This window comes from Xenopus laevis, chromosome 7L (genome assembly GCF_017654675.1).
Source record: "Xenopus laevis strain J_2021 chromosome 7L, Xenopus_laevis_v10.1, whole genome shotgun sequence".
Lineage (NCBI taxonomy): Eukaryota > Metazoa > Chordata > Amphibia > Anura > Pipidae > Xenopus > Xenopus laevis.
The window spans coordinates 130,302,772-130,325,925 of record NC_054383.1 but is presented as its reverse complement, the minus strand read 5'-3'; the positions used below and the strand labels follow the sequence as shown (position 1 = coordinate 130,325,925).

Sequence of the window (23,154 nt, the reverse complement as noted above, 5' to 3'; positions counted from 1 at the left end):
GCAAGATGCACCGCAAATTTCAATTAGACCTTGAAGTTTGCCAGCTGCAGCGCCTCTGGTCAGACATGAAACGGCGCAATCATGAGCTAATACAAGAGGTGCAAGAAGGTAAATGTCTAACTCTACATTGCAGTTGGTCTTCATTTTTTTTCATGGTTTTTAAATTATTTGCCTTTTTCTTCAGTCTCTTTGCAGCTTTAAAATGGGGGTCAGTGACCCCCTTCTAAAAAAATAAATGCTTTGTAAGGCTATATTTTTATTATTGCTGCTAATTTTTATTGCTTATCTTTCTATTTAGGCCCTTGGACCCTATCCTGTCTTTATTCAAATTAGTGATTTATTTTAAGGTTAAGTGGTACCCTAGCAACCAGAACTTGCAAACTCAAGAGCTGCTCAAAAACCACAACAAATAATAAAAAATGAAAAACAATTGCAAAGTCTCCCAGAAGTCTCTCAAAATATCACATGAAAGGCAAACTATCACTTTAATGTCACAACCCCCCCCAAATTTTTTTAAAATAATAAACCAATTAACATCATCTATTATTATTTACTCCCAGAACAAGGCCATGTTCAAGAAGAAGCAGCACCAGCCACTGAGGAGGAGGGGCAAGCCATAGAGGATCTGGAGGATCCAGAGGAGGGTTCATCTCTGCGGTGTGTGCAGGAAGCAGGCACACAGACAGAAGAACCATATACACCGGTGTTGGTGGAAATACAGCAGGATATTGCCAGTCTCAAATCCACCATGGAGGAAATCAAGAGAGACATTTCAGCCTTGGCTAAGAAGAACGATTAGCTGGCTTTTTTTTTTACTTTTTTTGCCTTTATTTTTTTTAAAAATGTGAAGAAACATATTTTTGTTAACTTGCTGCTATACCTTTTATGCCTTTTAATAAAAGAATTTTCAGAGATGCCTTTGTTAAGTGTTTTACTATTTATGCATTCATTGCTGCTATCCTACATTTTTATGCAGGGGAGATTAGTTTATTTTTCCAAAAAAATGTACTTTAATTATATTTATTGTATTTCTCCTGTCACTTATCTCTTCTCCTGTCAGGAATGGCAACAGGAATTATGGGTAAAACAAGATGTTATGGGATATTTCATGTCCCTCCCATTGAGAATTTTCTGGCGGAAAAATAAGTTAACGCCACCATATAGATGGCGGTAAATTTGTGCGAATATTCTTGCGTTAATTTTGTCCTTAAACCATTTCGCTGTTTAGTAAACCAGGCGTTAATGTGTACGTAGCGTTATTTTCAGAGAATGCGATAACTGGCGAACACATATTCTTGCGCAAGAAAATTCGCAAATTTATATTTACCGAAGGTTAATAAACTCGCGAAAACATATTCTGCGTTAAATTTGTCTATATTTTGTGCGCAAATTTTTACCGCACTTTAGTAAACGGACCCCCGAGTTTTTATTTTCCTCTAAAAATTCAAGTTTTCCACATTCTGGTCCACAACTTGACCAGATAAATTTGAGGTTTAATAAATGGGCCGCTAAGTGTCCAGAAGTAAACTGGCATGATTCCAAACTGACAGTTTGGGAGCCCCTGTCCTATGTTTAGTAAGATAGCAATGCATGTTAATATGCTGGCTGCTATTAGTATAGCCATCACAAAGTAGATTATTAATCCATAAACTACAACCTAAAAAGGGATGTCATCTAACTGCATTGCCTCTTAACATGTCAAGCTTAAAATGGCCAATAACCAACAGCTTCCAGTAGCACATATCAGAGGACCTATTTTGAGAAGATTGGGGTGATATCAATATCAAATTCAAAACTGTGCATTTTGAATGTAGGGGCTGTTTTCTTTTGCTGAGGTAACTGTTAGTAGTAGGCAGGGAAACAGTATGGTAAATGTATGGTCAAATGCTGAATTCCATTATGTCCATGTGTGTAAGGAGGCAAAATAAAGATTCATTTAAGTGTACATAATTAGGCAATATGCCAGCAGGTGGCACCAACCCATAAGGTTGGCCTGTAGGAGAACTCTTCTTTGACCTATGAAAAACTGATGGCAAGACAAGCAGCTGAGCAGGACCACAATGAGAGCTGCACTTAGTAAGGACCAGGAGAGTCAGGAGCTCAGTGTACCAGGATCACCTCAGAGGTGAGTAGATAGTAGTTAGTTGAGCAAGGGCAGTCATAGCCACAACTAGAAAGTGATTGGAGTTATTTGTGCTGTGAAATGATATCTTTAAGCAATCCTTCGCTAACTCCTAGGGGGTTATTTACTAAAATCCAAATTTATCTCATTAATTTAATAAAAAAAAAAACTCAACCAAACCCCCATCCACGATTTGACCTTATTTTTTGTTTTAAGAACTCCAAAAATTTGGAGCAAGAAAAAAATTTGAATCGTGCAACTTTTTCGGATTGTTGCGGGACAAGCCTAAATTTATCAAGCTTGATGCCCGGAACGCTCAAATTTTTCATGATACCCGCTGAAATGCCAGAATTCTTCAGATTATCCTACGGAGCCATGAAATCTTTAAATTGGAAATGGGACATCTGCTATTGAATTATACAGGACCTAGACAGGTTTGAAATGGAGTATTTTCAGATTCAGACCTTTAGCAGCTTTGGGGCATAATAAATCTTGAAAAATTCGAGTTTTTTCCTCTCAAAAAATTTGATGTTTCCCCTTTAAAAGCCCAACCAGAAAATTAGAGTTTAGTAAACAACCCCCCTAGTGTTTTATTTGACATGTTCTATACTCCTTTGCACTCACAAGTAATACCTCTCCCTCCCTGTGCATAAGGTATAAAAAAAAGTATTACAACCATAGTTAGGGGTCCGTTTACTAAAGAATGGTAAAAATTTGCGCACAAAATATAGAAAAATTTGTCGCCAAATATGTTTTCGCCAGTTTACTAACCTGCGATAAATATAAATTTGCAAATTTTCTTGCGCAAAAATATGTATTCGCCAGTTATCGCATTCGCTGAAAATTACGTTACGTACACATTAATGGCTGCTTTACTAAACAGCAAAATGTGCAAAATACTAGATTTACGCAAGAATATTCGCAAAATTTTACCGCCACCTATGTAGTGGCGTAAAAGTACTTTTACGCCAGAAAATTCTCAAGGGGCAGGAAATATCCCATAATACTTTTTTTTTTTTTTTTTTTTTACCCATCATTCTTTGCTGACAGGAGACAGATCTGTAGCTATTGCTGACAGGATGTTTTGGCTTCTGCTTCTATCTGGTGCAACAGCAGCAGTTCCAGCTCAGAGACGTATTATTGGCAGCGGGTGTCACAGTCCAAGGATTCGTCAGCCTCTACACTTTTTTGGTTTCATTGTGATTGGCTACATTAAACTGTGCATTTATATGAAGCAAAGAGATTGACTGGTATGATTTCTTGTTCCTATGATTCTGTTGGCAGAAGGGTTTATATGATGCATAAATGTCTGATTGGTGTTACTCTGGTGATGTTGTTGGATGGTATAATCATCAGTCAATAAAGTTTATGGGGCAAATTCACTAAGCGCCGAAGTGCCTAACGCTAGCGTCAATTCGCTAGTGTTGGTCATTTTCGTTACTTCGCAAATTCACTAACGAACGCTGGCGTACATTCGCTAGTGTTACTTCGCACCCTTACGCCTGGCGAATTTGCGCAACGGACGTAACTACGCAAATTCACTACCTTTTTACGCTAGACTTCCTTCGCCGCCTCAGACCAGGCAAAGCGCAATAGAGTAGATAGGGATTGCTTCAAAAAAAGTTTTTTCTATATTATGGGTGATAGGCTGAAAAAGATCGAAAAATTTTTTGGGGCTCCCCTCCTTCCCCCCTACATTTCCTGACTCATGGCAACTTACCTATACAGTGGGCACATGTGTAGTGCAAAATAAAAATTTTATTTGATGTTTTGAAGGTTTCCCAGGCATTTGTAGTTCTGCTACATATTCCTCCATTGAAATTTGAATTTGGCGCCGTATGCAAATTAACCATCTCTAGAGTATCTTCGCTTCGCTTAGCGAATCAACGCTAGCGCAACTTCGCAACCTTATGCTACCCCTGAGCGCAACTTCGGATTTTAGTGAATTTGCGGAGCGTTAGCGAAACCACGCCTGGCGAAGTGTGGCGAAGTGCGGCGAAGTTACGCCTGGTGCAACTACGAATCTTAGTGAATTTGCCCCATGAGTTTTGAAGCCATAAATGTCACAATAAAAATTGCCATAATAAACCGCCATAAAACAAGACTATTTTATAGCATAAATATTCGCAAAAACACAATTTGTCGCCAGAAAATTCGCAACTCGCTAAAATTACCGCTTAAGTAAGCTGGTTTGTGATCGCAATGACTTCTGAGCGCATCGCTGTTTAGTAAACGTAGTCGCTGCAAATATTCTGGCGGAAAAATATTTTCAGCGATAACATGCGAAAACTTAAAGTCAGATTTACTGCACTTGAGTAAACGGACCCCTGAGTCTTTGTTCAGGGTTATGACTCTGATTTAAGAATCAAGAGAGCTTGTGTCTAATGAACTTTGTCTTTCAGCTCAGGTGGTTTGTGGTAACTGAATTTCCCCTGACAGTTCATTGTTCTTGTTTGTGCTTTCATTTAAAAATATTTTAGCATATGGTAAGATTAATGGGGTGTTTGCTTACCTGTAATACTAATACGCACTAATCTGTCAAAGAGTTTGTATGCATTTTTATCATCTACTCCTGGGTAGTAAGAACCATAATCTTCACTTCTCACATTGGATATATGCAGAGTGCAGCTGTTTGGTGAGTTTGACAGAATTTTTGCCCGGGATCTGTAATCAGCCAAGACTTTCCTATTATACAGATACCAAATCACATTGGGAGGCTGTTGACTTGCTGGACGAGTATAAGAACAGGGGATCTCTACACAGGAACCTTTCAATGCTTGGATACTCTGTGGAAAGGAGAATGACCATTGTTGTCCTAAAGTCTCTGTAAGATTTAAAAAATGTAGGTTAATTGAATGAGCATATATATTAAACTAAACTATGACAAACTATGATAAACGAATACTGTACAGTATCATATTATATTACCTGGTAGCAGAGTGAGTAATAAAATCCTCACAATTGTGTTTGTCATTGTTAGTGTCCTACCAGGGTCATTTCTGTTAAATGAAACAAATGTATGAAATTATTAATTCCATATTGCAGATAGATCAGACTCTTAACTATTATAACTATTGGTTGAAATGAAAAAGAATTGCAGTTCCCAGAAGAAGAAATCCACCAAATCCAGGATTTGGTCAAAACCCAGCACTTTTTGCATTGTTTAAAGCAATACCAACGCTATAAAAATACAGTGAAATATTAATGGACATTTAAAGCTATCCATAAGTCATGTTGATAGTTTTTTGCTGGTGGAGCTGCCTAATTGTTACTTGAAATTCCTAAACCCGACTGTCCCATCTCAGCCTGTAAGTTAGCGTTTCTAATGCGACGGTCTCCTGCTGCACAAATATGGCAGCCTTCTCAAAGAGGAACATGGGGCATCAGACAGGTGATTTAAAAGAATCGGGCAAATACTTTTATGGTAAAATTATAAATAGCATTCACAGGCAATGTTATGATAGACAATATAGTTAATTATAGCCCGCATGTGCCTCGCATATTTTTTTTTTTGTTCAGGGCCAAATGAGGAGCAGATCTGGGCCGGCGGGGCCCATGAGGCTGGCCCAGTCCGCCCCTGAGTGTAACCACTATTTTTTCTGTCTTCTGATAAATAACCCCCTAATAGTTTGTTTATACAGTCACACAGATTTTCTCTATGCATTCTACATGACCTGCTGACAGTAAATTAATATTAACTTGAAACCTGCGATTCAATACTACACTGTTGATATCTTTGTTTTGTTTTAATATAAACATACATAGTTTTCACTACAATCTGCTCTTGTATCTCTGAGTACTTCGGTAAATCTGCCTGTTCCACTGCCAACAATTACATCAGATATGGTGGCACTTTGATACCAGAGGATATGGCACTTTGGAACACTGTAAACTCTAGCAGCCATAGTTAATGTTGAGGAATCTGAGCCACACTGTATTTAAAGAATATACCGTACCCCATATCTGTATCTACCTTTAATATGCAATAATGCAAAAAGTTGTCCCCATAAGTACCATAAACATTTTATACTGCCTCCATTAAAGGTGGTGGTTCACCTTTTAATTAACTTTCAGTATATTATAGAATGTCTGCTTCTAAGCAACTTTTCAATTGGTCTTCATTATTTATTTTTTTTACAGTTTTTGAATTATTTGCTGTCTTCTTTTGACAATAATGTATAACCTACATGCCTCAAGCCAGGGTGAAATGATATGTAAAATGCTGAACAATCGGAAACCCTGCTGGACCTGTAAACTCCCCAACATTGCCCCCCACTCAAACTACTCACATTATGTGTGTGTGTGTGTTTGTTTGTTTGTTTGCTTGTAAAACAAATCTCTCTGCCATAAAAATGTATAGGCGAAGTTTGCCAGGGGGCCTGTGACTGTGCCTAGAGAAAGGCAGTTTTTTGGAGAAAATGCGGAAGTGAAGTTGACTTTGAAGTAGGTTGTGTGGCCTGGCAGATAGAGAGAGAAGCCTTGTGGTGGTCAAGATTCTGGGACAGGCACTGGGGTAACCAGGACTTCAATCTCAGCTGTGAGAGAGACTGTTCTTTGTTTTGTGCTGCTCTATGAAGACAAGAACCCTGCTGATGTGTTTCCTGCATATTTGTGTCTCTGTCTCTTATCTGCACAAGGAGCCCACTTGTCTAGTATTAAAAGCTAATTTTCCCCATGTTGTTTGTGTAAATAGAGTTGATACAAATATAAAACACAGGTTAATTTTTTAAAAAAAGTAATGAAAAACATTAATTATGCTGCTATTCTAAGCCAATATTATATTTTGGTCATGTATAGCTGCTGGCTACAAATGGAAAAATATAATATTAGTTTAGAACAGTAACTCACAGTTAACCTGCTTAGGGTGTAATGATAGGGGATGCTGGGAAGGTACCTTCTGCCTACCCCTAGTTCATGTTCACTGCATTCTGTCACTCTTCTCTCCCTACCCTCCATCACTCTCCCATGCATCAGGCTCCCCTCCATCACTCTGCCTTCCCTCCCCACCATCACTCTCCCCTCCAACCACTCACCCCTCCATCCCTCTCCCTTCCCTCTTCTCCATCACTATCCCCTCCATCACTCTCCCCTCCATCACTCTCCCTTCCCCCCCTCCATCACTCTCCCCTCCCTCCCCTCCAAGCACTCACCTCTCCATAATTCTCCTTTCCCTCTTCTCCATCATTCTCCCCCCCTCCCCTCCATTACTCTCCCTTCTCTCCCTTCCGTCACACTACCCTCCATCACTCTCCCCTCCCTCCCCTCCAACCACTCACCCCTCAATCACTCTCCCTGCAATCTTCTCCATCACTCTCCCCTCCCTCTCCTCCAACACTCACCCCTCCCCTCTACATTTGGGGGGGACGCGTGGGACGGCTGGGGTTCCTTTGGCACCTGCTTGGCCTGCCCCTGACCAAGATGCACAGCTTTGCTAAATTTTGCATTTTTTATTACATTTCTGAAAACTGCCTCATGTCCTTATTTTATCTTGCACAAGTCATTAGGCACAGTGGTAAAAATATCATTTTAAATACTTCTGTACATGTTTGATGCCTAATACAAAAATATAAGTAATTTAGAACAACGTAGAATGCAAGTGACAAAAATACCTATGAAATCAAAAGCCATAAAAAAATTGCATTGGCCATGAAATCAAACTTTTCTGTGTACATACAATCATACACACATACAAACACACAGTTCAACCTCAATTTTATATTTTCCAGGGGACCGCAAAAAGATAATAATGGGCAAACCTAAAATCCAGGAACGAGAATACAAGGTTTGCCTCTGTGTGGCTGCTAGACAATGGCATTATTTCTGGGAAAATGTAAAATCCAAAATATAAAACTGGGGTTTCACAATATGTGCGTGTCTCTATACTTGTCAACCTTCTAAATAGTATGTGAGTGTTTCCATGTGTTATCTGTTGTCTGGAGGGCTCTTGGGTGATCACACCCCATGGGCAATCCCCCACAATACTCATTGCCAAAGAGGCAGGCTAACAAGCAGAGATTAAAAACTACTTTAAGATAGCGCTCTGCTCCTTGATCTGCACTTTGGTTCCACAGATTCTATGGGGCAAATTCACTAAACGCCGAAGCGCCTAAAGCTAGCGTGAATTCGCCAGCGTTGGGCATTTTCGTTAATTCGTCGATTCACTAACGGACGCTGGCGTAAATTCGCTGGTGTTACTTCGCACCCTTACTGTGCTGCTACGTGTATCCACTCCTGAAGTGTGTACATTCCAGCAAATCCTCAATCACGTTTCGTGGACAGAAGTCACTTCCTCAAAAGACTTTTTGAGAAAGTGGCTTCTGTCCACGAAACGCATCAAGCGTTAGTTTGTTGTGCTCTCCATTCATATTTTTTAAGTTTTCTAAATAAAGCGATGGTTTTAATACCACTGGTGCTCCGTGATTGAGGATTTTCTTACCAATAAACATTAAAGAAACAGACAATACTAGTACTGGAAAAAATATGATTTCATGTTTCACCTGTTAAGTATGTAAGTCAAGATTTGGGACAAATTTTCCAAAATGCTCGGGACCTGGGGTTTTCCAGATAAGGGATCTTTCTGTAATTTAGATCTCCATAACTTAAATCTACTAAAAATCATTTAAGCATTATTTAAAGCATCTTTGGGGTATAATAAATCTCTAAAAATGTAAGTTTTGTTTCCTCTAGAAATTCAAATTTTCCCCTTTAAAAACTCAACCAGAAAAAATTGAGGTTTCATAAATAGGCCCCTTAATCTTGGTTTGAATCAAGTACAAGGTACTGCCTTATTATTACAGAGAAACAAAATCTGATTATTTGGATAAAATGGAGTCTGTGAGAGTAATTTAGAGCTTTCTGGATAATGGGTTCCATAACTATATTCTCCAGACTTATGGGACCAAAGATTGAGTTGTCCCCTAAAAAAGAGTTTGGAGAGTATTTTACAGTAAAAACTCACATTTTCGGGTTTAAAAAAATTAGAATTTTTCAAGATTCATTATATCAAATAGCTCAAATCCAAAAATACTCCATCTAAAACCTGTTGAGGTCATGTAGAAGTCAATGACAGAGGTCCCTTGAACGTTTGAAGACGTTTGTAGCCTTCATGATGTTCAAGTTTTTTTCCAGTGGGTTTTGCTCGAAAACTCAATTGATTCAAATTTTCAGGTTGTTCACAACTGAATTCACTGATTCGAGTTTTTTCCATTTGAGATTTTTCTTAAATCAGAAAACATTCAAGTTGTGAGTTCATTCTAGGTATAAAAACCTCACAAACCTCTACAACTCGACCTTTTATAAATGACCCTAACTGTATCAAATACAATGACATACCTTTTCAGCAGACATACATACAGTTACTGCATATATACATTATATATACATTACAAATACACATAACTTTATACTGTACATATTTAAATCCAACAAGAAACTACCCAAACACAATGAGATACTTACAGAGAGACCGCACAAATCCACTGACTGATACCAACTGTCCCTTTAGTGAAATGCAGAACAAGATTAAATTGTGTAATATCCACATATGAATTTCCCTTAGAGAAGTCGCTGCTGTTATCTTCCTTCTTTATATTGAGTAAAAACCTCACTGGTTTGTATATGTCTATACAGCTTATGCACTGGGCGAAAGTTTTGCTCATCTCTATTCCTGTTTCCTTTCTGTGGACACAAACCCATATTACTGTTCTTGGATAGATTCTGTCATAATTTTTATGGTATAGTTTTAAATCCTAAATTACATTGTTTACACTGCAAATAATTCACTCTACAATATTAAATGTAATTCCTGAACCAGCAAGTGTATTTTTTTTTGTTGTAATATTGGTGTGTAGGTGCATCTCAGGTCCTTTTGCCTGGTCATGTGATTTCAGAAAGAGCCAGCACTTTAGGATGGAACTGCTTTTTGGCAGGCTGTTGTTCTCCTACTCAAGTGACATGACTGGGGGCACCTGAGAAACTGACAATATGTCTAGCCCCATGTCAGATTTCAAAATTAAATTTAAAGAAATTAGTTTGCTCTTCTGAAAAAACGGATTTCAGGGCAGAATTCTGCTGAAGCAGCATTTGTAAAAAAAAACAACATATTTTCCCATCACAGTATCCCGTTAAGTAAATCAGGCATTGTCTTTCCTTTTCAAGTGAGACACCATCAGACACCATTACAAATTAGTTTCAGTCATAAAATTTTTTTATTTCATGGCAGTTGGGAATTTGAGTTAGATTGTTCTCTTTAAATTGGTGGATAACAGATACAAGCAGAAGTCAGAGAGGAATCTTGCAGTTGAGCATGTTAAGGTTAAGAGAGAAGAACCACTAGAAGAAAGTCTAGCGAAAGCAACTTGAACATCCATCGTGGAGCAAGTCCAAAATAATGGGCAAGAAGGCCATTAATAAACAGCGTCCAATGCTGGTTCATACCTACAGCAAAAGAAGATTTTATTGTTCCAAAAGTTAACTGTATTTGGTAATTAAGTGCACATACCCGTTATCCGAAAACACGTTATTCAGAAAGCTTCAAATTACAGAAAGGCCTTTGTCTTCTGCCTACCCCCAGTTGTAGTTGCTTCCTTCTGCTGATCTGCCCTCCCCTCTGTTGCTGCCCCTCCCCACTGCTGCCCTCCACCGTTTCCCCTCCCCACTCAGGTCCTCCAATCTACCACTTCCCTCTCCTCTGTCACTGCCCCCCTCCTCGACATGAGGGTGCATGCACGCATATGCATGGGGGGAGGGAGAGGGGTTGCCGGCTGGGTTTCCCTGTCCCAACATGACCCTCAGTCAAGCTTTTTCTTAAATGCATTAAATCCCCATTCTGTCACATTGGGGAAAATTTAATTTTATGAAATATTGATATTCAGTGTCAGGAAACTGCCTAGCAGTAGGGATGGGTGAATTTGTCCCGAAACGTGAATTTTGACCCCCGCGTCAATTCTGACGATTGCGTCAATTTTGACGCTGCCATAAAATTCTAATTTTCGCTGCAGTTTCGCATTCACTGGCTGAAATTATTCACCCATCACTACCGAGCAGTAATGAGCGAAAAGTTTTGTCAAGTTTCACTGCGAGAAGGGTGCTTATAGACTCTTATAAGCACCCTTTCGTGAATTCACCCAGCACTGCTGCCCAACACTATTAATGCATGCATAGCAAATAACTATTAATATGGGGCAAAATATTGCAAGGATCCTACTAAAGTGGTGGTTCACCTTTAAGTTTACTTCTACTATGTTACAGAATGGCCAATTTTCAGAAAACTTTCAATTGGTCTTCATTATTTATTTATTTTTTATAGTTTTTTAATTATTTGCCTTCTTCTTCTGACTTTTTCTAGCTTTCAAATGGGGGTCACTGAACCCATCTATAAACAAATCCTCTGTTAGGCTACACATGTATTGTTATTGATGCTTTTTATTAATCATCTTTCTATTCAGGCCTCTCCTATTCATATTCCAGTCGCTTATTCAAATCGATGCATGGTTGCTAGGGTAATTTGCACTCTAGCAACCAGATTGCTGAAATTACAAACTGGAGAGCTGCTGAATAAAAAGCTAAATAACTCAAAATCACAAATAATAAAAAAAAATGAAAACCAATTGCAAATTGTCCCAGAATATCACTCTCTACATAAAAGATAATTCAAAGGTGAACAACACCTTTAAAGGGGTTGTTCAGCTTTGAATTAACTTTTAGTATGATATGCTGAGACAATTTTCAGTTGGTTTTCATTTTTTATTAGTTGTGGTTTTTGAGTTATTTAGCTTTTTATTCAGCAGCTCTCCAGTTTGCAGTTTAAGCACTCTGGTTGCTATGGTTCAAATTTCCTTAGCAACCATGCAGTGATTTAATAAGAGTTTGGAATATGAATAGGAGAGGGCTGAATAGAAAGACGAGCAATAAAAACTAGAAATAACAATACATTTGTAGCCTTACAGAGGATTTGTTTTTTATATGGGGTCAGTGATCCCCATTTGAAAGCAGGAAAGAGTCAGAAGAAAATGGCAAATAATTCAAGAGCTATAAAAAATGAAGACCAATTGAAAGTTGCCTAGAATTGGCCATTCTACAACTTATGAAAAGTTAACTTATGAAGGTAAACCACCCCTTTAAAGTGAAATTATCGTGAAAATGAAAATGTAATATTAAGCTTCATTATACTAAAATAAGAATCTTTCTAAATGTATTCAATTAAAAATGCAGCAGTTGGGAGTCTGATTTTAATAATTAAATTATTAAATCTAATACAGCCTTTGGAGGGCTCCTTTTGCCTAGAAGATGTATTAGAGCTCACGCTATTAAAATCACCAGACATCGTGTCTCTCTACATGCAGGATTTGTGCCAAAGGCAGTTATTTTGTTAGATTTTGTTTGTGCTGGAATCATTTATTTGAGTGAGCTCTAATACATCTGCTAGGAAAGGAAGCCCCTCTAAAAGATATGCTAGAACTAAGGGGCTGATTTACCGAATTTCTATCTGCTGATCCCAGGGTTGGACTGGGCCACCAGGACACTGGGAAAAAACCTTTTGGGCCCCCGCCGGCTCAGACCTGCTCCCTGCACTCCCTCTTCTTACCTCCCCCACCCCCCGACCCCGGTCACTCCGGAAAAGATACGAGCACGTGCGGAGGGGTGGGGTGCCGGCAGAAAGAACTTTGCGGCTGTGCCCCCAGTATACGATACTGGTTGATCCTATTTGGATTTTTAGAGGTTTTCGGTTTTTTTGCTAGGAATTATCCGAAGAACTGGAATTTTTAAGAGGGATTGTGGGGAGGCAGTCGCTTATTTGTAATATAAACATTACCATTGCAGCAAAACTATATAACATTTGCAATAAAAACTTCGGACTCATTTTTCGGCCACAGCTATATTGAAACCATGTTTGACAAAAAAAAACGATAATCCGTTCTTGTCATGTCATACCAAACATAGGTTACCCCAGATGCCAGCCACCGCAGCCTCAGTTTGTAAAGAGAACCCCCCCCAAATGGCAAGGATCAAAAACAATTACAGCCAACAGCTGTGAAAAAACGATTCTAATAGTATTACAGATAACACAATTTTGACATAGGGAAACAAGTCCCTTGACACTTTTTTTTTAAAATAACAAAATACATGAATAAATGGGCCTCCACCTGTCAATAAAAATCTGACCCCCAACTCCTGCATAAGAGGACAATGAAGAGAGAGGGATAGTGAAGATAAACTTGATTATTTCAGAAACGGTACAACATTTTTAATTGGTTATATTTAGAAAAGTTTCTTATTTCAGTATGATGAATTTAAATTTTCATTTTCACAATACTGCCCTTTTAAGTAGAATGAAGAAGAGAAGCTACATAGAAAAGGGAACACATCACACACACACACACAGAGTTAACAACAAACCCAGCTGTGCACTACTCCATTAAAGTGGTGGTTCATCTTTAAATTCATTTATAGCAACTTACAGAATGTCCTACTGATAGTAACTATTCAGTTGGTCCTCACAATTTATTTTTATAGCTTTTTTTAATTATTTGCATTCCTATTCTTCCTTTTTCCAGTTTTCAAGTGGGGGTTACTGACCCCGCGGCCAAAAAAATGATTGCTCTGTGAGGTTACAATTTTATTCGTTTTTATTACTTATATTCCTATTTAGACCCTCCCTGTTCATTTTCTAGTCTTCCATTCAAGCCACTGCCAAGTTGCTATGGTAAATAAGACCCTAGTGATCAGATAGCTGCTGAAGCAAACTTGAGAGCTGATGAACAAAAAGCTAAATCACTGAAAAAACAACACACAAAGATTAAGACCAATGGCAAACTATTTCAGAATATCAGTCTCTAAAATATGTTTATATATATGTGTATATATATATATGTGTGTGTGTGTTTTAACTTATAAATTAAGCGAGGGAGTGAATTGTGCCATCACTGTACAGTATGTCCCCAGCGCAGGGTGTACAGAATGTCTGGAATTGCTACACATCCTGCTGGTTGGATTGCTCCATATACAGTAAGAGCTGCTTTTTATGACTCTGATCCTCCACCATGAGTTGAGAAACAAGATACACTCACTGTTTCCCCATATAACCCCTGGAAACGTAATTAGATTGATAAAGGGCACAGGGTGCTTTATTAAAGCCTTAACCAACTAGTTGTGAACTGTTATACATACAGTTATACCTATAAAACTACACTTATTGCATTACAGTAAGGTTGGAGTAAGAAGCTTTTGAGGGCAATGACAATGATGAACTGATAAAGTAGGGACCTAAAACATAGTCTTGAATGGGGGCTCACCAAGGTCAAGAAAAATATGGGTCCCGTGATGCCAGTTTCTTCCAAACATGACACCTCAGCAGCTCCTTAGGTAGACGGGGGAGGCTCTGATTTCATTGGCATTATATGGAAGACAAGGGGTGGATAATAATGGCGTCTAGGTTTTTTTCTTCCTCTCTTTTTTTAACTTCAAATAAAAGAATGCAACTTACTTTTGGAAAGTGAAATATACTTTTAAAGACTTCCTGCTCTGGAATTCACTTGAGATTAGTGGCATTAAAACTTCCTGAGCCAGGAGCATATCAGCCCTCGTGGAAAACAGCTGCATGAAACCAATGAAAATGGACTGCAGAAACCTTTAATAAGGTAAAAATGGGTAAAATGGATTCACATATATAATAATGTAAGATGCAAAAATGCTCAGAGGAGTACTTTGTTTATTTACCTTGTCTGGTAGCTTGATGCTAGTTATACTATCATGTTGTTACTTCTTTTCTCCGATAGCGACAGGAAAATGTTCAAGTGAAATAAAACACATTCACAAATGCAACCACAGCTAAACACCTTACCTAGATTTGGCCCTAGTTAGTTCTGCCCTTCAGATGTAGGGGGAAATTTACTAAGCGCCGAAATTTCGACAGCAACGGCTTCGCAGGCAGCGCAACACTTCGCCAGGTGAAAATTCATTCAGACAGCGCTAATTCTCTAACATGCAAAGTTGCGTCCAGGGCTCCAAACGGTGGCAAAGTTGCGCTAATGTTAATTCAGCAAGCAGAGCAAAGTTGCGCTAGCGTTGGCTAATTTGCATACGGCAGGAAGTTAAATTTCAATGGGCGTATATGTTGCAGCAAATACATTACACTACACAAGTCCAGGGAACCTTAATAAAATAAAGTTGTTATATTGCCCTACACATGAGCCCAGTGTATAGTTTATGTGCCATATGTTAGGAAATGTAGGGGGGAATATGGGTACCCAAAATATTTTTTACAAACTTTGTTTCATTGGCTCTTTCCTGACTCAAACTTTTATTGTGTCCCATTGAAATCAAATAACACGAGTTAGGAGCTAAAGCCCCATGCTTGATACATTTCATGGCATCACCCAGACTGGACAATTAAGGAAACAAGTTTATAATCTTGTTGCATGACAATTTTATGGCACAGGTTGTGCCCAGAACTTATAGCAAATGTGCAAGTAATTGAATCCCTGGGTAATAGTGATCATAATGTTATATCTTTTAATGTCTGGTGCAAAAATCAAATATATACTGGGGCAACAAAAACCATGAATTTCAGAAAAGCTCAATTTAAAGCCTAAAGGGCTGCCCTACAGAGTATTGATTGGGGCATTATGTTTTCTTTTAAAAACACAGAACAGAAATGGTTGTCATTTAAAATGATATTAAATTGTTACTGTTCTCAATTTATTGCCTTAAGGAGAAAATGTAGAAGCACCAAGAATGACCCTATGTGGCTTAATATACTGTAGAAGTAAAGAAGGCATTTAAAGACTACAAGTCTGTGGGGACAGAAGCTGCATTTAATAAATATAAACATTATAATAAATGTTGTAAAACAGCAATCCGAAAGGCAATGTATGATTGCACATTGCAGCAGAGGACTAACCCCAAAAAGTTTTTTAAGTATATTAATAGTAAAAAGTTGCAGGTTGAGAGTGCTGGTCCTTTAAATAATGGAACCAGTATGGTTGTAACAGATACAAAAAAGGCAAAGGTGCTAAATCAGTTTTCAGTGTATATAATAGATGAGTCAGAGTTCCCAGACCCACCTCATAGGTGCACAGGATATGGCTCATAAAGCTTTACTAAAACTTAATGTGAACAAGGTGACCAGGGCCAGATGGAATACACCCACAGGTTTTAAGAGATCCTAGTTCAGTTTTAGACTGGCCTCTATTTCTGATGTTCTCAGACTCTCTTTAATCTGGTATGGTACCTATGGATTTGAGGAAAGATGATGAAATTCCTATATTTAAAAAGGGATTACGAGCTCAGCCTGGCAATTATAGTCCTGCTAGGTTTGGTGGGCAAATTATTTGAAGATTTGTTAAGGGATCACATTCAAAATGTTATCCTAGTGAATGGCATTATGAGCAACAATCAGCATGGCTTTATGAAGAATAGGTCATGTCAGACAAATATGATCGATGAGTTAAGTAAGATGCTAGGCAGATGGGGAGCGTTTAATACAGTGCCCCACAAACAACTGCTTTCCAAACTAAGGGCTGTTGGGCTAAATTAATAGGGTACAGGGGGTGGTTGTTAATGGTACATTCTCTACTTAGAGTAAGGTTCTTAGTGGAGTCCCTCCCTTGGTATTGGGTCTACTCTTTTGAATTTGTTCATCAATGACTTAGGGGAGGGTGTTGTAAGTAATGTATCAGTGTTTGCAGATGACACAAAACTATCCAGCCCAATTAATTCCATCCTGGATGTGGCACTTGCAACAGGATCTTGACAAACTGGCAATCTGGGCAGCTAAGTGGCAAATGAGATTCAATGTTGATAAATGTAAAGTCCTGCACCTGGGATGTAAAAAACCCAAGTCACATACCCTTAATGCACTAGGCAAATCCATTATGGAAAAGGACCTTGGAGTCCTTGTAGATGATAAACTTGGCTGTAGCAAACAATGCCAGTCAGCAGCATCAAGGGCAAATAAGGTATTGAGTAGTGATGGGCGAATAAAATAGCCAGGCACAAATTTGCAGCGAATTCCCGCATTTCGCCGCCGGCAAATGTTTTTCGAAAATTCGCCGGTGAAAATTCGCCTGGGGCAATTTCCAATTTTCACGATTTTTTCGTGAAAACTTCGAAATGCTCGATTTTTTTTCCTGGAAAGTTTTGAATTGCTTAATTTTGCGTGAAACCGAATTTCACAAATTTTTCGTGAACTTTCCATTTCCAAAATTTTTTTTCACAAATTTTTCACCGTTTCGCAAATTTTGCGGGAAATTCACGAATTTTTCAGCTAAGGGAAAAGGGAGAGATTCGCCCATCACTAGTATTGAGCTGTATTAAAAGGCACGTAGATTTGAGGGAGGAGTTGGTTATTATTCCACTGTATAGAGCACTGGTAAGGCCCCATCTAGAATATGCCATGCAGTTTTGGTCTCCAGTGCTGAAACGGGATATTATTGAATTAGAGAGGGTCCAGAGAAGAGCAATTAAGATGGTAACAGGTATGGAAAATCTTAGCTATGAGGAAAGACTGGCTAAGTTGGCAGGCCCAGATTTGTGGCGAGGCCTGCCGATCTGGCGATATGACCATGCGGGCAGGGGCATGCGTTAGCGAATGGAGTAAGGAAGGATTTTTCCCCCTCTAAGGAAAATTAGAGAGGCTTCAAATGGTTCAAAAGCAGTTAGGCAGGTTATATACAGACTTAAAAGGCTGAACTTCATGGATGTAACCAAACTTATTATTTTATGTTACTCCACTTTCTCAAATGCAATGGTCATTGCTGGTATTGAATATTGCAAGATTTCCATATTCCATATTGCTCACATGTAGTCTCCCATCCATCTTGCTACTCACTATAGCTGCCTGAGGTGGGTCCAGGCAATTACCATTCAAGCTTATAGAGGGCAACTGTGAGTGTTTTGCTATCTGCCTACCAAACTCACAATCATCTCATGTGCCATTGTCCTACTTGTAATTGTTATTCTTTCAGTAAAGGACCTCTCCTGTTTATGATCTATCATTAATTCCAAATGTTTGCCTTAAAAATGTCCAAGTCTGCCCCTCAGCTTGACTTAAATGTTACCTAGATCACTCCCTTGATCTTCCCTAGCCACACCCAGTTGCACCCACATTATGCCCCAATCTACACTATATGCCACCTATTTTGGGTAAATGCCATTTTGCTGCCTGTCACCCAGCTTCAGAAAGTACTATTATAAAGAACTTGCTTTATATTGGTACTAGTTTAAGGGGCAGATTTATAAAGGGTTGAATTTCGAGGGTTAAAAAACCCTCGAATTCGAGCCTCGAAGTAAAATCTTTTGAATTCGAATATCAATTTTAAGCGATCGATCAAATGATTTTTATTTGATCATAAAAAGTGCCCAAAACCTACAATGTCCCCATAGGCTAACATTCAACTCGGTAGCTTTTATTTGGCGAAGTATTAAGTCAAAGGATTTTTAAAGAGACAGTACTTTGATTATCGAATGGTTGAATGGTCGAACGATTTTTACTTCGAATCGTTCGAATCATTCGAATTGAATTTGACCAATTTGATGGTCGAAGTACCCAAAAAAATTCGCCCATCACTAGCAGTGACAGCATGGTTGTTTTATCCGTTTCTACAATTGAAGAGTTATCCTACTTGTTTCTAATGTCTATTTGTTTGCAAAGCACCATATTCTATTAATCAAAAATGCTGTTTTCTACATCAGAATGAGTAAAGTTTTTTTACACAATGTAGTAATAGTAATTAAACTCAATACAGTCCTTAAATGTCCAATAATTGGAATTCTTCAGCATTGGGACAGGAAAATGGCAGAAGAACATTTGTGTTGATAAGAGCAATGGATGCCTGTAGCTGGAAGGACCTTTGTTATCAACTATAGATGTTCTGTTGGGTGCTGATCATTGTATATTTCACTGGGAAGCCCCTTGGTTATCCAGGTTACAATCAGGTCTATCAGGAATCTTTTCTTGAGTTCTGTTTGTTGCATTTACATTTTCATATTCATGTACCTGCAAATTTAAGGTTAGAAAGAAATTGAAATACAATGTATTTTAATTTTAGGAGCTTTGTGTTATGTTTCACTGTATGGGGCAAATTGTTTGCTGTGCTAAAACTTCACATTTTGATAAATAAGCGTATTCACTGTGAATTAACATTAGTGTGACGGAACCTTCCAAGGTGAAAATTTGCCATTTAGTAAATTTGCTTCCATGTTGCTCATCTGAATATTTAATGCTAAAGTGTTAAAATATTAATGAAAGAAAGTAATTCCCGTGTGTTTTTTTTTTATTCCATGCCATCAAGTGTGAGGTTTGTTGGACTAGGGATGAGCAAAATATTGCACATAGTTTCGCCTAGAAATAATGCCCATAGACTAATGGAATGTTAAAGTAAATGTTGCACAGATTGATGTATTGCTGTATTGTTGGCCATTGGTTTCAATGCATTTGGCACATTTTTTGCTGTTTTTTGAATTTTTGGTGAAGCAAAATGGGTCAGATTCAACCATTACTATATTAGATTAATTACCTTATTTGCAATTCTTCAAAATCTTTTTTCACTACATTCTCAACAATGTATTGCTGTATTAAAAAAATCCCCCAAAATATTCTTCAGCAAAAGCAAAAAAAAAGTTTACCTCGATTCCAATTATTTAAAATGTTCCCATTGTGAAATAAAAATGATCAGCTCTTAGAATTCTGGACAAAATAGCAAAAATGTTTTGCTATAGTTATGGTACATACAGAGGAAATGAGTATTGTTTTGACATCACAAACATATCTTACATGGCACACCATCACTCACTATAGTCCAACATGTCGCACATTTCTTTTCAACTGGAAATTTTACAAGAAAGGGACAGGGTGGGAGGTGCTGAGACATCTTAACCAAATGTCTAAACTGATCAACAGGTACACTGTACTTGTTGACTCACCTATTATCCTAAATACCTCCTCAAACAGAGAAATTTCACAATCAAAAAAATCTGACCGTATGGATTTAGGTGCCATGTAGTCCTTTTCTAAACCCAATATGTACATAGCATACGACCCCCTATTTGCCACATTGTAGTAACATATCACAGTTTTATTTTATTACCTTCTGAATCACAATGACATGTGTCTCACTACCATCAGCTGTAATCTTCTTCCTGGAAAACCGAGTGTAGTAAATAGTAATACTAATAATACAGAACTTCATATGAAAACCTACAAATGGGGCACACCTGATGAATCTGATGTATACAATGCAGCATTCCATTAATTGGGGAAATAGATGTGGTTGTGTTTATCATTCTGCTTGCTACGTAAATTTTTCCACCTTCGACTAGTTATTCAGAAAGTGGAGCCTATATCAATTGATTTGGCAACTTTGCAGTTGTCTTTCTACATTGGTGATGTGCGGGTCAGGGTTTCCCCGCACCCGGCCCTAACCTTCCCTGCTACAACCCACGCCCACACCTGCTTCCGGGGGTCCTTTTATAGACCCGTGTCGACCCACCCCGCCGATGACGTCACAAAAGGGGCGGGGCCAGCAGACACGAGACTTATAAAACCGGAACCAGGAAGTCGGATGCCTGCATTTGAAGGTGGTGGGCGGGGAGATCAGGAGAAGAGCTCAACCCCCGCCACCCGCGAGGAGCACTGTGAGGTCGACCCACGGGTAAACCTACAGGTCCCACGGGTATCGGGTCAACCCGCACATCACTATTCTACATATAATTCCCTGTATATGTGTCTAATTAAACTCTACACTAGGGTCCGCAACCTTCTACCTGTGAGCCACATTCAAATGTAAACAGAGATAGGGAGCAAAGCAAACATGAAGAAATCCTGGGGGTGCAAATTATGGACTGTGATTGACTATTGGTAGCCCTTATGTGGACTGGCAAACTGTCTCTGTTTGGCAGTACACCTGGTTTTTATATAACCAAAACTTGCCTCCAAACCAGGAGTTCAAAAATAAGCTCCTGTTTTCAGGCCCCTGGAAGTGAAATCCAAGGGGGTTGGTGAGAATCATTTTCTACAGGAGCCACTGGTTGGGGATCACTGCTCTACACTTTCAGGCTGATAATCCTTTCTGTCCCACAAATAACTCAACCTGGCGGCCAATTATCAGGCAATGGTTTTATCTATTGACTGTAATGATGCTCTTTAACATTCATGGAATGTATAAGCCCCAGACAGCAGAAAAAAAGTGGTGCTAGAAGCATAACCAAATACCCAAAACTGAATAAAATTTGAGTTTATCATTTTCCATAAATGTTAGACCTTACAATTTCAATCAGAGGGAATAAAACCACTGACTTACCAGAATCTGAAGTGGAAAACAACAATGAGGAAGATGAGGATAACAATGAGGATTCCCATGCCAACTCTTATGTAGTTGATTATTGAGACTGAACCATCTTTAAAGCAAAGAAAGCAAAAATTACATACTTTGAATATATGGCATAAGTCTAAAGCAACTGAACTTTAAATCATTTTGAAATCTTGCACCATCAATTCAAGCATTGCCTTAAGTGAGTGGTAGGAAATCCCCTAGAATCTTAAACCCTTTAAATGATAATATATTTTCCCCTTATTCAATAACAATGACTTTGTATCCAGAGAACTTTTTCAGCCAGATGGTGGATGAAGCTTGGTGAGGTATGAATGTTTTAAAATCACCACAGTCCAATTACAATCATACCATGATACTTATTGAAACCTGTTAATTGCTTGAGATGCATGACTGGAGGTACAAATGTCAGTTTTGTGAATCCACTAGAACAGAATTGCATTCGGCTGATATGTGGTGTTGAAGACTGCCCACCTCTGTTTAGGGAGCTTAGGGATAGTTGTTCCAGCTTAAGTACATGGTCTCCTTCACATCCTATTCAAACCATATGAATTTTAGTACTTTTTCTTCTTTATGGATTTATTCATCTATCTGTATTGCTTGATACCCCACCTTTTTGTTGCTATGAATACCACTAGCCCCCCACCCAGTTCAGGGTCTAAGACTGTTGGCCATTGGACACTGTTGTTATTTTTTTTAGTTATAGACCTGTAATATTTAAGATCTTTATGTTATCATTCATATTAATGGCTAAAATGTAACTCACACTCAGGGGCAGATTTACTAAGTTTGAGTAAATTTTTGAAGTACAAAAAGTTCGAATTTCGAAGTAATTTTTTGGATACTTCGACCATCGAATAGGATACTACGACTTCGAATTTACTTCAACTTCGATTCGAAGTAAAAATCGTTAGACTATTCGATATTCGAAGTACTGTCTCTTTAACTTTGACTTCAATACTTCGTCCAACTTAAACCTGCTGATGTGCTCTGTTAGCCTATGGGGACCTTCCAGAGCAATTTTCTAAGTTTTTTATATTCGAAGGAAAATCGTACGATCGTACGATAAAATCGAATTCGAATGTCAGAGGATTCTATTCGATGGTCAAATTTCGAAGTATTTGCCACTTCGAAATTCGACCCTTGATAAATCTGCCCCTCAATGTATGCTCTGCTATAGAGAACCCCTTAACAGGATAGTAAGTACAGGAATTCCACCGTAACTCTCTGTAACTCGCTACACATAGGGGCCGATTCATCAAGGGTCGAATATCGAGGGTTAATTAACCCTCGATATTCGACTAGGAATTTAAATCCTTCGAATTCGAATATCGAATTCGAAGGATTTAGCGCTAATCCTGCGATCGAACGATCGAAGGATTTTTCGTTCGATCGAACGATTAAATCCTTCGAATCGAACGATTCGAAGGATTTTAATCCAACGATCGAACGAAAATCCTTCGATCAAAAAAAGGTTAGCAAGCCTATGGGGACCTTCCCCATAGGCTAACATTGACTTCGGTAGCTTTTAGCTGCCGAAGTAGGGGGTCGAAGTTTTTTTTAAAGGGCAAGTACTTCGACTATCGAATGGTCGAATAGTCGAACGATTTTTACTTCGAATCGTTCGATTTCGTTCGATTTCGATCGAATTCGAACGAATTTAACCAATTCGATGGTCGAAGTACCCAAAAAATACTTCGAAAT

At 38.6% G+C, this 23,154-nt stretch overlaps 1 protein-coding gene and 1 long non-coding RNA gene across 2 annotated transcripts in view; both read right to left on the bottom strand.

Moving 5' to 3' along the window:
- LOC108697061 (B-cell receptor CD22) overlaps nt 1-9,609 on the bottom strand; it is a 32,704-nt gene extending 23,095 nt beyond the window's left edge. The window contains exons 1-3 of the mRNA XM_041569731.1: nt 9,581-9,609; nt 5,051-5,121; nt 4,635-4,946 (exon numbers count right to left, since the gene is read on the bottom strand). Of these exons, the coding sequence (XP_041425665.1) occupies nt 4,635-4,946; nt 5,051-5,096 (358 nt within the window). The 5' untranslated portion in view covers nt 5,097-5,121; nt 9,581-9,609. The remainder of the gene's footprint in view (nt 1-4,634; nt 4,947-5,050; nt 5,122-9,580) is intronic.
- Nucleotides 9,610-18,695: 9,086 nt separating this feature from the next.
- Nucleotides 18,696-22,278, bottom strand: LOC121395785. The gene is made up of 3 exons (XR_005962678.1): nt 21,421-22,278; nt 20,209-20,260; nt 18,696-19,118 (listed from the first exon to the last, which is right to left on the bottom strand). It is a non-coding gene; the product is annotated as an uncharacterized LOC121395785 (long non-coding RNA).
- Nucleotides 22,279-23,154: the final 876 nt, after the last annotated feature.